A 13697-nucleotide genomic window follows, 5' to 3' on the forward strand; every position below is an offset into this window, starting at 1 on the left:
GTGGGGATGGGGTGGATGTCCTTGGGGGCGGCCCGGGACTGTGCATGGCCGGCTGGCTGGCCCCTTTCCTGTGGTGGGGGCTCGCTCCCGGTGCTTCCTTGCACTGTCGGCGGTTGGGCGGGCGCTCTTGGCCGGGTCGTCCTGGTGGGGTTTGGCTCCATCTGGTAGCGGGCTGACTGCGGTCTGTGGGGGTCCTGGTGGCCCTCGGGTGTGTAGGCTGCTGGTGCGGCTTCTGGCGGCCCTCGGGGCTCTGTCCCTCTCTGGTCTGGAGCTCAGCGGGCCTGGCGGTCGGTCCAGATGGAGAGGTGTCTTGGCCTCAATCCCTGGGTGGACCTTGGGGGGCTGGGGGGGGGGGGGCTGTTGGGTCAGTGGGGGAGCTGACTCCCTGTGGGAGCATTTGCTCTCACAGTTATTTCTCCCCATCCCTCACCATGCACCTCCACCCTCTTCATTTCAATTCCATACATTTAGGGTTGTTTGGGCTCGGGTGTGCTGCAACAATTTTACATCTTTGTTGACCATAGCCACCTGGGACTCAATTTTATTGTACACCTTAGACATTCATTCATAACATCCTCATGACATTCATATATAGGAATTTGAAGTGGGCACATGGCTATGGGTGGTGGGCTGACCTTACTCTCACCCCCTGTGCCTGTGCTCACTTACAACGGTTACATTTAGACACTAGGGTTTGGATAGAGTTGGGGTGGAGGGGAAACTGGCACCTTGCCAGCCTTTGCTCCTTCTTCTTTCCTTTTTAATGGCACTCTACAACAACACACATCAACAGCACATCTAGGGGTGGGGGTGTATGTGTCGGGGTCTTATTTTTATTTATTTATTTATTTTTTTCTCCTCTTCCTACTCACCTAGTTCCCTGACTGCCATTCCGGGGGTGGGGTCCGGGAGAAGGGCAGGCCGTCGGGTGTTGACCAGGACTATGTGGGGGTTCAGGGTCTGGGGGTTGCCATGGGCGGTGCTGGCGCTGTGCTCTCCCTGGGGTTGTTTGGACCCCCTGAGCTTGGCTCTTGGGTACCATGGTTGGCCCGCTGACCGGGGTGGCTGCCGGGGCCTGGCGGGCGGTCGGCTGGGGGTGCATGCTTGGTTGTTGGCGGTGTGTGGGGGTGGTTGGTGGCGTGTCCTCTTCATGGTGGGGGGGTGTCCTGTCGGCGGGGCATGGCCTGGGCCGGTTCTGGGGTATTGGCTCTTCTCCGCTCAAGAATGAATGGGTTTACCTCCTGGGTTTGGGCATGGGCTGCCCCCTGTAGAGGGCGGGTACATGTCTTGGACCTGGGGGGTTTAGAGTGTGTATCGGGAATAAGAATGAAATGTATCGTTATTGTATGTCTTTGAGTGAATGAATGTGAGATTGAGGTTGGGATAGTGTGATTGTGTCTGTGTATGAATGGGTATTTGTTAGGCCAAGACTCGGACTGCCCCCTCTTTGATACAACTGGGGGTGCTTGGCATCGCGCCCCTATCGCGCGGCCCCCTGGTGGGGTGTGCCCTTGCCTGCCGGCACGCTTGGGGCCCTTGGTATCGGGGGCTGGGCGCTTGGGCGTGTGTCGGCTCGGCCTGGTGTCTGCCTGGTGGGGCTCGGGTCCTCTGGCCCTGTCAGGCCTTGGCCTGGGTGGTGTGAGTCCTCAGTGCCCGGGCCTCGGTGCCTGGACCTGGACCTACATCGGTGCGGCAGGTGCCGACGGGGACCTATGAGTTTGTCGCTGTTGGCCCCGGGGGGTCACTGTATGTGGTTGCTGGTGGGGATCTTCCGGTTCTCCCCTGTGGTCCGTTCTGGGGGGTGGGTGAGTGGTTCGTCCTGTGTGGGTGGCTCTGGGGGCTCCGCGGTCGGGGTCCCTCCTGGGGTCTTGGGCTCTGGTCCCCCCTTTTTCGTCTGCCTCTGGTCTTGGGGGTCGGGTCTCTGCTGCTTCACAGTTACTAATAAATGTTCTATTAGAGAAGCCTTATACACTTATGCATGCTCACAACCACACACAAATAGAAGCAGGGATGCTTATGTAGGCTTTATATGTAGATATATAGATATGTATGTGAGTGTATATTCATGTGTATGTATGTATGTATGTATATAGGCGTAGGTATGGGTATATATATTTATGGAAACTTACTGCAAAGCCATGAATATTTTAAGTTCTTTATACATATGTATTTTGTTGCTGTGTTTTGTCATGTTCTTTGCAGGTGAACAGACAGTGGCCGGGTGTTTTGACGTGTGCTCTCTTTGTGTATATTTCTTATATTTTGGAGTCTTACTTTGTCTTTTCTTTCTTTCTATCCTATTAAAAAAAAAAAAAAAAACTACACTAGATAGTCACTATAATAAATATTTCATAATAATGGTGTGGAGAGGATGGCTGTAAGGGGAGAAGGGAGGCCATCACAAAAAAAAAAAAAAAAAAATGTGGTGATGACCAAACACAGATCATCTGGTGTTGAAAGCTACTGAATAGTAGTGAGTTTTTAAACGGGACTTGAAAACCGAGAGGGAGGGGGCCTGTCTGACAAGCAGAGGTAACTCGTTCCAGAGTCTTGGTCCTGCTACAGAGAAGGTCCTGTCACCTCTGCGCTTAAGACGAGTTCCTGGATTGTGGACACATGGACTCTGTCTTACTACGGCTGACTTTCATTCCTCTTCTTTTAAGTGCATACCTCCACCTCTCCAAGTTCTCTTCCACCTGTTCCCTGTTCTCACCACAGATCACAATGTCATCTGCAAACATCATAGTTCACAGGGATTCCTGCCTGACCTCATCTGTTAGTCAGTCCATCACCAGAGCAAACAAGAAGGGGCTCAGAGCTGATCCTTGATGCACTCCCACCCCCACCTTGAAGCTATCTGTCACTCCTACAGCACATCTCACCACTGTCCTGCTGTCCTCATACATGTCCTGCTTTATTTATTTATTTATTAACCTTTATTTAACCATGCAAATCCCACTGAGATCATGCATCATGCATGTTTTTGTTCAGTGGGAGGAAACCTGGAGAAAACTCACGCAAGCATGAGAAGAACATGCAAACTCCACACAGAAAGACCCCAGGTCCAACCGGGGATTGAACCCAGGACCTTCTTGCTGTGAGGCAACAGTGCTAACCACTGAGTCTGAGTCCTGCTGTCCTCATACATGTCCTGTACCAGTCTAACATACTTCTCTGCCACTCCAGATTTCCTCATGTAACACCACACCTCCTCCCTTGGCACTCTGTCAGATATTTTTTCTAAATCCACAAAGACACAATGGAGTTCTTTCTGACCCTCTCTGTACTTCTCCATCTGCATTCTCAAATCAAAAATGGATCTGTGGTGTTCTTTCTTGGCATGAAACCATCCTGCTGCTCACAGATAGTCAACTCTCATCTAAGTCTTGCTTCCACAACTCTCTCCCAGATCTTCATCGTGTGGCTCATCAACTTAATTCCCCTGTAGTTGCTACAACTCTGTACATCACCTTTGTTCTTAAAAATGGCCACCAGCACTTCTTCTCCATTCCTCAGGCATTTTCTCACGCTCAAATATGTCATTGAATATTTGAGTCAAAAACCTCATTGCCATCTCTCCAAGACATTTCCAAACCTCCACTGGTCATCAGGTCCTACTGCCTTCCCCTTCTTCATTCTTTTCAGAGCTTTCTGGACTTCACCCTCACTAATCTTTCCCACTTCCTGGTCCACAGTTTCTATGACCTCTACGCTTCTTTCTCTTTCATTCTCTTCATCCATTAGCTCCTCAAAGTACTCCTTCCATCTTCCCATCACACTCTCCTAACTTGTTAGAACATTACCATTCCTATCTTTAACAAGCCTAACCTGCTGCACATGCTTTCCAGCCTGGTCCCTCTGTCTCATGGTACAAGTCCTTCTCACCCTCTTTAGTGTCCAGCCTCCCATACATCTCATCGTACACCCTCTGCTTTGTCTTAGCTACCTCCCTCTTTGCTCTACGTCTCATCTCCTTATATTCCTGTCTCCTCTCCTCAGTCCTCTCTCTGTCATATTTCTTCTTGGCTAACCTCTTTCTTTGAACATCTTCCTGCACTTCACTATTCCACCACCAGGTTTCCTGATCATCCATTCTCTGTCCAGATGACACACCAAGTACCTTCCTACCTGTCTCTCTAATTACTGTTGTCAGTTTATAAATAAGCTGATGATGTCATCAATACTTAAAGTTATAGGGACACAAAGCTCAACAGAGACAGGACTTTTATGAGTGTAGCTGCTGTTCTAAACAGAACCATGGGGTGGTTCTGGTTCTCCTCGAGTAAAGATGAATAATGTCCAGTTGTAACTATATGAAGAGCTCCAAGTTAAACTCATTTGTCTAATGTTAGTGGAACATCTTTTTCTCTCCAACTTTCCAGACGTCTGAACGTCACCAACTCAGAATGAAAGCAAGAAGCCAGCTTCCTCTGACTCATCACTTTCTTTGTTACAGGGGTACTTTTACTAAGTCATGTTTTCATTTAAGCTTTTTAATAATTATGGCTGAGAGCAAGAAGCCCAAAAAAACCTTCTTATCTCTGCCCATGAACCATATGTTGGAGTTGTGTCAGAAGACTGCAACTGTCTTCTAGGACCTCCTGAGCTCTGTGAAGCTGACAGGAGGATTAAAGCAAGCATATAAACAGCTCGGGCTCATTTCTGCCACTCATTTCCATTTTATGTTCATTGTATGTAGATTTCTGGGACCTGTCCTGAAAGCAAACCTCAGAAGTATAAATACGAGTTAAAAACCTTCTCTGGTTCTTTAGAGTAAACAACGTCAGAGAATGAGAGAAGTTCTCCAACAAACACCTTCTCAGAGTCTGTGTGTTCAGTCAGAACCGGACTCGCTTGGACCCCTTGAGAAGCCGGGCCAGAATTTAGGGAGGCGAGCCGGTTTCAGGAACAGTGTAAAGACCTCAAACGCGCGTGAAGCCGGAAATATCCGACCCGCGCCGTGACAGTGGAAAAGGGGCATAAGAATCTGATGAAGATGAGGAGGAGGAACTTCGTAGACATTGTGAATAAAACCAACTATTCCATTTTAAAGTTGATGTTTAAACCATCACTTTGCAGAACATCATGATCTGATCATGTTTTAATGATGAAAAGACTGAAAACAGATGAAAACTTGAAACCATACTTCAGACAACAGAAATGACGCAAAGGAACCACACGTCTTTTATTATTATGAAAGTCTCCAGATGTTGTCACATGACCACAGGTGTAAACAAACAAGAAAAGAACAGCAAACAATATTTACATTGTCACATCTTGGCTAAAGAGTGCCTGAACAGCCTGCAGGTCTAAGCTCCGCCTTCACCGTCCAACAGCCAATCATAGCATGAATTGGATTTATTAAACACACAAAAGTTTTGTTTGTCAGCAGTGTCATGTGTCCAGAAACATTCAGACAGTTTGTTTACTTGTTTATTTGTTTATGGTTATAGATGAACTCACAATCAGATGTAATGTTCTGTCTGAAGTTTCTAATGAACATCAGACTTCTGCTGGAAGGACTCAACAAGTACAAGAAAAAATGTGTTGGTGGTCAGGAAATCCATCATGGAGGTGTGGCTATCTCTCTGCCCAGTCTGGTAATTCAGCTTCAGGTGTACGTGTCTCTGTATCTGCGCTGACCATCACCAATTAGCTGGGTCTTCTCACTGGCGTTGGTCGGCTGGTGGACCATCGGAGTTTCAGCATCTGCAGATGACAAGCCACAAACAGTAAAACACAACGCTGAGTCATCATCTAAACAAAACGTTGAGTTATCATTTAAACACAACGCTGAGTCATCATCTAAACACAACGCTGAGCCATCATTCAAACACAACGCTGAGTCATCATCTAAACACAATGCTGTTATCTAAACACAATGCTGAGTCATCATCTAAACACAGTTCTGAGCCATCATTCAAACACAACGCTGAGTCATCATCTAAACACAATGCTGTTATCATCTAAACACAATGCTGAGTCATCATCTAAACACAATGCTGAGTCATCATCTAAACACAATGCTGTTATCATCTAAACACAATGCTGAGTCATCATCTAAACACAATGCTGAGTCATCATCTAAACACAATGCTGAGTCATCATCTAAACACAACGCTGAGTCATCATCTAAACACAACGCTGAGTCATCATCTAAACACAACGCTGAGCCATCATTCAAACACAACGCTGAGTCATCATCTAAACACAATGCTGAGTCATCATCTAAACACAGTTCTGAGCCATCAGCTAAACACAACGTTGAGTCATCATCTAAACACAATGCTGAGTCATCATCTCTCCTTAGATGGCATTAATCTGGCCTCCAGCTCTAATGTTAAGAATCTTGGTGTTATGCAATCGGAGTTGTGATGCCTCAAACCGATTCCTCTCCTGCATTTAAAGATAAACCCAGAAAAAGTCTGTTTTGTGATTAAGTGCTGGTGGGGAGGGGTCGGGGGATGTGGGTGTGTGTGTGTGTGGGGGGGAGGGGTCGGGGGATGTGGGGGGGGGGGGGGGGCATTTTCACTGTGCTTAAAAGCTACAAAAGTCAGAACAAAACAAAACTGTTTGTTTGAAATCTCTAAGGGATTTTAAATAATTGTTAAGTTCAATGCAAAAATCAATCAATGGGACTCAAACCCCCAACTCTCCCATTGGAGGATGACTGCTTTAACCACTCAGCCACAACTGCCCCTGCATGGTGGTGTTCTTTTCATGCATCTTTGGTTTCCTCCAACTTCTCTTGTGTTCTGGATTTTTCGATTGTCTCCATTCCAAAACATGGATGTTAGGTTTCCTAGGTGTGAAGGTATGTCACAGAGTGACTGCAAGGACTGAACCCCCCCACCCTGACCCCTTACCCTGGAACCCCCGCCTCCACCCTCCTGACAGGACTAAGTGGAACAGAACATCATTTTTCAAGAACAAAGAACCAGTAACAACATTTGAAGGAAGATATTCTCACCATTGTCAGGATTGTTGCGGATCTCCTCCTCCAAGTCATCTGGGGACACATACTCAGGCTCCGCCCCTTCATCAGTGGCAGTTGGTTTAAGTTTTCCACAGCAGCAGTTGCAGCAGCAACAGAGACAGCAGCCACAGTAACATCCAGTCAGAATCCCACAGAGCAGGAACAGACCCTGGAACAGAAACACACCATCACATCACCACCTGGTTCCTGCCTGAGCATCAGATTGGTTAAAGCACCGCTCCCACCTTGGCCCACCAGGTGGACAGCATGAAGTAGGTGTTGACATTATCCTCTCCAAATTGCTGGGCCACATAGAGTCCCAAAGAGCCATATGAGTCATAGATGTTCCTCTTGGTGAAGTCGGAAAGAACAGCGTGGGCACTGTTCAGCTCCTTGAACTTCTCCGCTGCCTCTGGGTTGTCTGGGTTCTTATCTGGGTGAAACCGCAAGGCCAGCTTCCTGACATCAGAAACAAAATGTTGAGTTCTCTGACTGGGCATTAACTACCTGCAACCAAGCAGCAGGTAGTGCCACACAGAAAGAGAGAGCTCACAGAGTGCATGTCAACTGACTCTGCACCTGCTGCAGTTGAATAGGTGGGACTTTAGCTCACCTGTAGGACTTCTTGACATCCTCATGGCTGCAGCCTTTCTCCAGGCCAAGGATCTGGTACAGAGACTCTCCAGAAGTGGACAGTGTTCGCTGCTTCCCATCAGACATCCTGACAGCATCACCTGATACACCTTTACACTGAAAATAAGGAAAGGGGACAAGAGGACAATTCAACTTGGTTCAGTTTATTTCTGTAGCTCCAAGTCACAACAGAAGTTGTCTCAGGGCACTGAACAGAAACATTTACATACATTATAAAAGACAATTAGTAAAAGTATTTAAGGAAGCAGCAGAGGCTACAGATTGGGAGCAGACACAGATCCTTCAGGTAAATTACTCTGAGTACTTAAAATCATATTGCATTACCTATGACTCTGTAGACAATGTTATTTTGGAGCATGAACAAGTCCCTCGATCAAATGGTTGAGAAAAAACAGATCATGAAGCAGCATCAGACTTACTGGCCTCCCTACCACCCATCTTGTGGTCGGGAGGACCCACAGATGTGGGATTCTGTAGGGAACAAAGTCCATGCTCAATAATCCATACATCTCCTCCTACATGTCTCTGCGTGAGTGCAGCTACGGCGTGCGATTTCAGGACATCATTACCTGCAGTGTTCCCTCAGTGAGGACTGAACTAGGCAAAAGGACCTTCTCCTACTCCGCTCCTGTTTCCTGGAATACCTTACCAAAACAATTGAAGCTCTTGACCTTTGACCTCTCTAAGTGTCTTTAAGAATCTGTTGGACTCCTGGCAGGGACCAATGCTGACATGTTCCTGTTTTTAGTTTCTACATTTGCCTTAGAATCTAGCTGTTTTTTGTTACCTTTCTTTTAGCCATCCTATTTGTAAAAAAAAGCTGTAGTATGCTTTTTATAACTGTTTATTGTTGTTGCTGTTGTCCATTGTTTCATCTTTCTTTGTTGAAATCAGGTCTCTCTTGTAAATGAGTCCTCGAGGCTCAATGGGATTTACCTGTAGAAATAAAGGTTGAATGAATACAATCCAACATTTTTCAGTCAGGTCATCTAGACGGTTTCTTTTTTTGTGCTGAAACGATTCGCCTTCGGTCCAGAAGGCTTCATCAGTCAAGGAAACGCACAACAAAACTGATTCTTCCCCCAACAGCTTACTCCAAAGTGGAACAAACCAGTTCTGCTTGTAATAAGATGGTCTCTTTGGTACGCCCCCTCCTCCATTGCCGGCCCTCTTCCTTGTTGACAGTCATGTCAAACTGGTTGAAAACAACAAAGTCCATGCTCAATAATCCTGGTATACAATTCAACATTCTTCAGTCAGGTCAACAGGTCAGTGTTGGTTTTTTTAATTTCGTTGAGAGACTTGGGGTGATATCGCGGCTCTCCCCTTGACGTTGATCTGTCAATATGGCTCTTTTGAAAAAAAAAAATGAAAAAAGATCACTGCATTATAGGGCCAGGCATGAGAATGAAGTCCCAGACACATGCCGGGTAAACTCAGGTATACAACCATTCTACAACTTACTCACAGTTGCTTTATTGATAATTAATTCCTATTAATTTATTCTTTATTTCATTTCTAACCATCAAGCTTCCAGGAAGCAGATGTTGGATGAGGCTCTGTTGAATTTCATCCTGAAGGACTGCCAGCCAAACTTATTTTTTAGAATAAAAATTTGTTAAAAAAAAACAATCCCAGTCCACAAGCATCCTCATTCACAACACGTTCACTTGTATTTTCATGTTATAATACATGTTCACATTATTTATTGACTGTATCTAAAAATATCAAAGATATTTTAAATTTAAATGAAAATATGAACTAATACAATATAAAATACAATGACTTAAATTATATTATTGTATATACAAAGTAGCAGGTCATCAAATCAGTGTCAGTTGAATCTGTCAAATAAGTTGCCTGTAGGGATTTTTAAGTTCCAGCAGGTGTCAGTATTCAGTGACACAGTATCGATACAGTATCAATACAGTTTGGCAATGTGTTGAAACGCTTCATGACACCTCATCGACCCATCACTAGGTAAAGGAGTACTGACAGAAGCACATGGACTGGCTCATTTAGGACATAAACAGATGGACAGGAAGTTGTACCACTGGTGGCATCCCTTTTTGATGGACATGACAAAAAAAACGTGCAAGAGTGTCAGGCGTGCATCACCTACAACCAAAAACCCACTATTAAACCACAGATGGGAACTTTTCCTATGCAAATAAGACCTGGACAGGAAATGATTCTAGACTACACTGACATGGTGGTTAGAGTGGGAGGCAAAAGGTATTTATTAGTAATGGTAGATGCTTTCACTGGATGACCAGAAGCCTGGCCAACTAAAACAGAGGACAGCCAAATGGTGGTAAAATGCTTGATTAATCATTAGATCACCAGACAAGGTTCCCAGAAAAAAAAATCAGGTCAGACAATGGAAGCCATTTCAAGAACTCAGACTTGCAGAAAGTGGAACAAATGCTGGGGTTGAAACACTCATTTGGAACAGTTTACCACCCTCAGTATCAAGGACAGGTGGAAAGAATGAATCAGAACTTAAAAACAAAATTGGCGAAAATCTGTGCACAGACCAAATTATCCTGGGTAGCAGCCCTTCCCATTGACTTTTTTTTTTTTTTTTTTTAGCCTTTATTTATCCAGGTTAGTCTCATTGAGCCACGAGAACTCATTTTCAAGAGAGACCTGTTTAGGGAGCACATGGTGGGGGTTAAGGGCCTTGCTCATGGGCCCAGAGTGGGGCGAATGAGGGTGGGGGTTAAGTGTGGGTGTTTCACCTACCCCACCCACAATTTTTGATGTTGTCGGGGCCGGGGCGTGAACCGGCGATCTTCGGATCACAAGCCCACCTCTCTAACCTCTGCGCCACCACTCCCCCAGACTTGATGACTGTAAGGAGTTCACTGAATCAGTCCACAGGGTTCACGCCTTATGAATTGTTGACAGGAAGACAATTTCCAGGTCCGGCTGCTTCTCTGACCCTGGGAGCAGACATTGTGAACTAAAGGTACAAACCATATTTTGAACAACTTAAAACCTTGGTGTCAGGTTTTGCATTACAGGTGGCGAGTAAAAGAAAGGCAGGCAAGCCAGAGAACCCTCACACAGCAGAGTGGGTTCTACTAAAGGTCATCAAAAGAAAGTGGAAGGAGCCATGGTGGACCGGCCCCTACAAGGTGACAGAGAGAACGTCCCATGCAGTGAGGCTAAACGGAAAGGGAAACACCTGGTTTCACTGGAGTCAGTGCACAGCAGCAGCTGAACTGGGAAGGTACCTTCAGGACATCCAGGAGGCCCAGGTAAACAAAGGAAACCCCTCCAACTCACCTGAAAAGGGGGACTTGGCTGAGCCCTCCCCTTGTCAAAGCAGACTCTCGACAGAGGGACAGAATAATCCCCTGAGTCTGACCTGTATTTACTGGCTGAGGGAGGCTACCCTCAGTGCATGTAAGGATGGCACCATCTTGTGGGCCTTCCTTGTCTGTACGCCCTAGTATGTCTCCTCATTAATCCTGATTGGTTTCTCCATTGTCGGGCCCCAGCTGTTTGTAATCATGCCCTGTCTTGTCTGTGTATATAAGTCTGTCTGTTAATCTTGTTGTTTGTCGCATCGTCATTGGGTATTGCTTGTCCTGTCCAGTATGATCATTTTACCAGGCCTGACCTGATCTGTATTCCCAGTTTTGTAAGTTTGCTGTCACATCAGCCATTTAATTTATTATCATTAAAAGTATTTATTTTTGTACATACTGGGTCTGAGTCCCTGCCTGCACCACTGGGTTCGTTCCTGCCTGAGAAATCCTGACAGTGCAACAGTGTGACTGGTCTCGGCTGAGACACAGTCTGAAGAGGAAAAGAGAGAAAGGCTTGGCGGAGACATTCTAGTGACAAGGTAGATTCTCGACAGAGGGGCAGAATAATCCCGAGTCTAACCACTCTCCTGGCTGAGGTAGGCGACCCTCAGTGCAGCAGCATTAATTGTTTTGTCTGAAACACGAATAGACTCATGAATAACAGAAGTTTCGAATGAAATGGGTTTGTGATCTAAAACAATAGCATCCCCAATTTCCAGATTAACAACAGATAAATCGTGAGACAGAACTAAGGGGCTGTTTACACGGCGCGTATTTTGAGTGAATCCGCTCCTTTCTCTCTGCGGTTCTGCTGATCATCTACACGACACCAGTGGCCCCCCTCTTTGAATCCGGAGGTTTCTGAATCCACCTTCCAGAGTGGAGGTTTTTCCGTGGCCCCCCCCCCCCCCCACTGATAATGTAACATCTCCCGCTGAGGCTTTGTGTTAAACCACATGCGCACACGCACGCACGGACCAACGCTATATTTCTATCAACATGGCGGTGGATACACTGCTTTCAGAACTACGACTGATGGAATATATTTTTAATCTCGTAGTTAATCTACGTCAGATTCCAGGTGCTGTGCTGTGAAGAGACACAATCTGATCCAGTTCTAATATCACTGTTTAAAGAACGTGGCACATGCACACGGCGCACTGCACTAGAACATACTATGTGCTAAATAACAAGTTTAATAATAATAAACAGTATTTATCTTAAGTTTGTGCTATATAATGAAGCTTTCTGGACATTATGTCATTCAAATTATGTGATTAAAATGATGCTAAACATATTGCATGTTATTAAAGTTGAAAATGAAGACATCAAGTTTAATTTTTATTTTATTTATTTATTCAACACCACAAACTGTATGTCACACAAACACACTGATAATTAAACTGAACACACTATTAAAAACAAGTTAACTGTAAACTACATTAATGAACTGGACTCTTCCTCTGTTTTCATCCTGGACTCTGGTCCCATGTTGTCCATCTAGCTCGTTCAGGAAGTCACTCCTTTGATTAATGCAACTTATTAATATTAATGCAACTAATCAGGTCTCTCTTATCCTGATGCATGCTCAATAGGTCTCTCTTGTAAATGAGTCCTCGAGGCTCAATGGGATTTACCTGTCTAAATAAAGGTTGAATAAAAAATAATACTTAAAACATTGAATAGATTGAATAAAAGAACTGAGGGGAATTTTAAATAAATAGTTCATCCAACGGCAGCACGGTGGTGCAACTGGTAGAGCTGCTGCCTCTCAGCGAGCAGGTCCTTGGTTCAAATCCCGGCCCAGGGGCCTTTCTGGGTGGAGTTTGCATGTTCTCTCCGTGCATGCGTGGGTTTTCTCCGGGTACTCCAGTTTCCTCCCACAGACCAAAAACATGCATGTTAGGCTGATTGGTAACTCTAAATTGTCCCTAGGTGAGAGAGAGAGAGTGAATGGTTGTTTGTCTCGTTTGTCTCTATGTGTCTCTGTGATGGACTGGAGACCTGTCCAGGGTGTCCCCCGCCCCTCGCACAGTGATTGCTGGACATGGGCACCAGCGACCCCCGTGACCCAAAAAAGGAAGAAGCGGGTAAAGAAAATGGATGGATGGATAGTTCATCCAACATCTCTCTCTTCGACGTCCTCCTGCAGTTCATCTGGGCCGAGCCTCGTTCAGAACCGGTCCGCCTGGTGGAAGGACAGCTTCTTCTTCTTTCAGGAAAAATAAAAACTCGGTTGTTTTGTAACCCAAGTAAACACAAACTAACATTATTAACAACGTTGATTTACCTGCTGTAAACCAGCTACTGATTATCACGGAATAAAGTCCGACATCGTCGACTCGAAGCGGTCCCTCTTGGCGTCAAATCTGTCGGCTCTCATCCAAAATCCAGCTTTAACTTGTTACGTTGTTGTTAGCTGGTTAGCCCAGAGGAAAACAGCGTGCCGAGGCAGCACGCATGCGCATTGGGTGAAGGTACAAAATTCACAGCACCATCTAATGACCCGGCATGGTAACTACAGAGGATTCGGGAGGACGGGTGGAAATCCTCCGGATGCATGTAAACCCAAAATCCGACCGTGTCAACGCAAATCTTTTCCTCTAATTAACATACGAAAAAAATCAACTTTCCCCCCATCGTGTCCGTGTAAATAGGGCCTAAATCAAGTGTATGGCCCTGTTGATGAGTTGGACCAACAACATTTTGCACAAGGTTGAAAGATTGGATCAGATTTAGAAACTCCTGCA

At 45.6% G+C, this 13697-nt stretch overlaps 1 protein-coding gene across 1 annotated transcript in view; it reads right to left on the reverse strand.

Annotated features, from left to right (window-relative positions):
• Positions 1-5591: 5591 nt before the first annotated feature.
• Positions 5592-13697, reverse strand: part of LOC119414828 (dnaJ homolog subfamily C member 5-like) — an 18910-nt gene continuing 10804 nt past the window's right edge. Inside the window, exons 2-5 of the mRNA XM_037681950.1 lie at positions 7590-7726; positions 7222-7435; positions 6971-7145; positions 5592-5709 (exon numbers count right to left, since the gene is read on the reverse strand). Coding sequence (XP_037537878.1) covers positions 5612-5709; positions 6971-7145; positions 7222-7435; positions 7590-7696 — 594 coding nt within the window. The 5' untranslated portion in view covers positions 7697-7726 and the 3' untranslated portion in view covers positions 5592-5611. The remainder of the gene's footprint in view (positions 5710-6970; positions 7146-7221; positions 7436-7589; positions 7727-13697) is intronic.

The sequence above is a fragment of the Nematolebias whitei genome, chromosome 9, assembly GCF_014905685.2.
Source record: "Nematolebias whitei isolate Nwh7 chromosome 9, NemWhi1, whole genome shotgun sequence".
Taxonomy (NCBI): domain Eukaryota; kingdom Metazoa; phylum Chordata; class Actinopteri; order Cyprinodontiformes; family Rivulidae; genus Nematolebias; species Nematolebias whitei.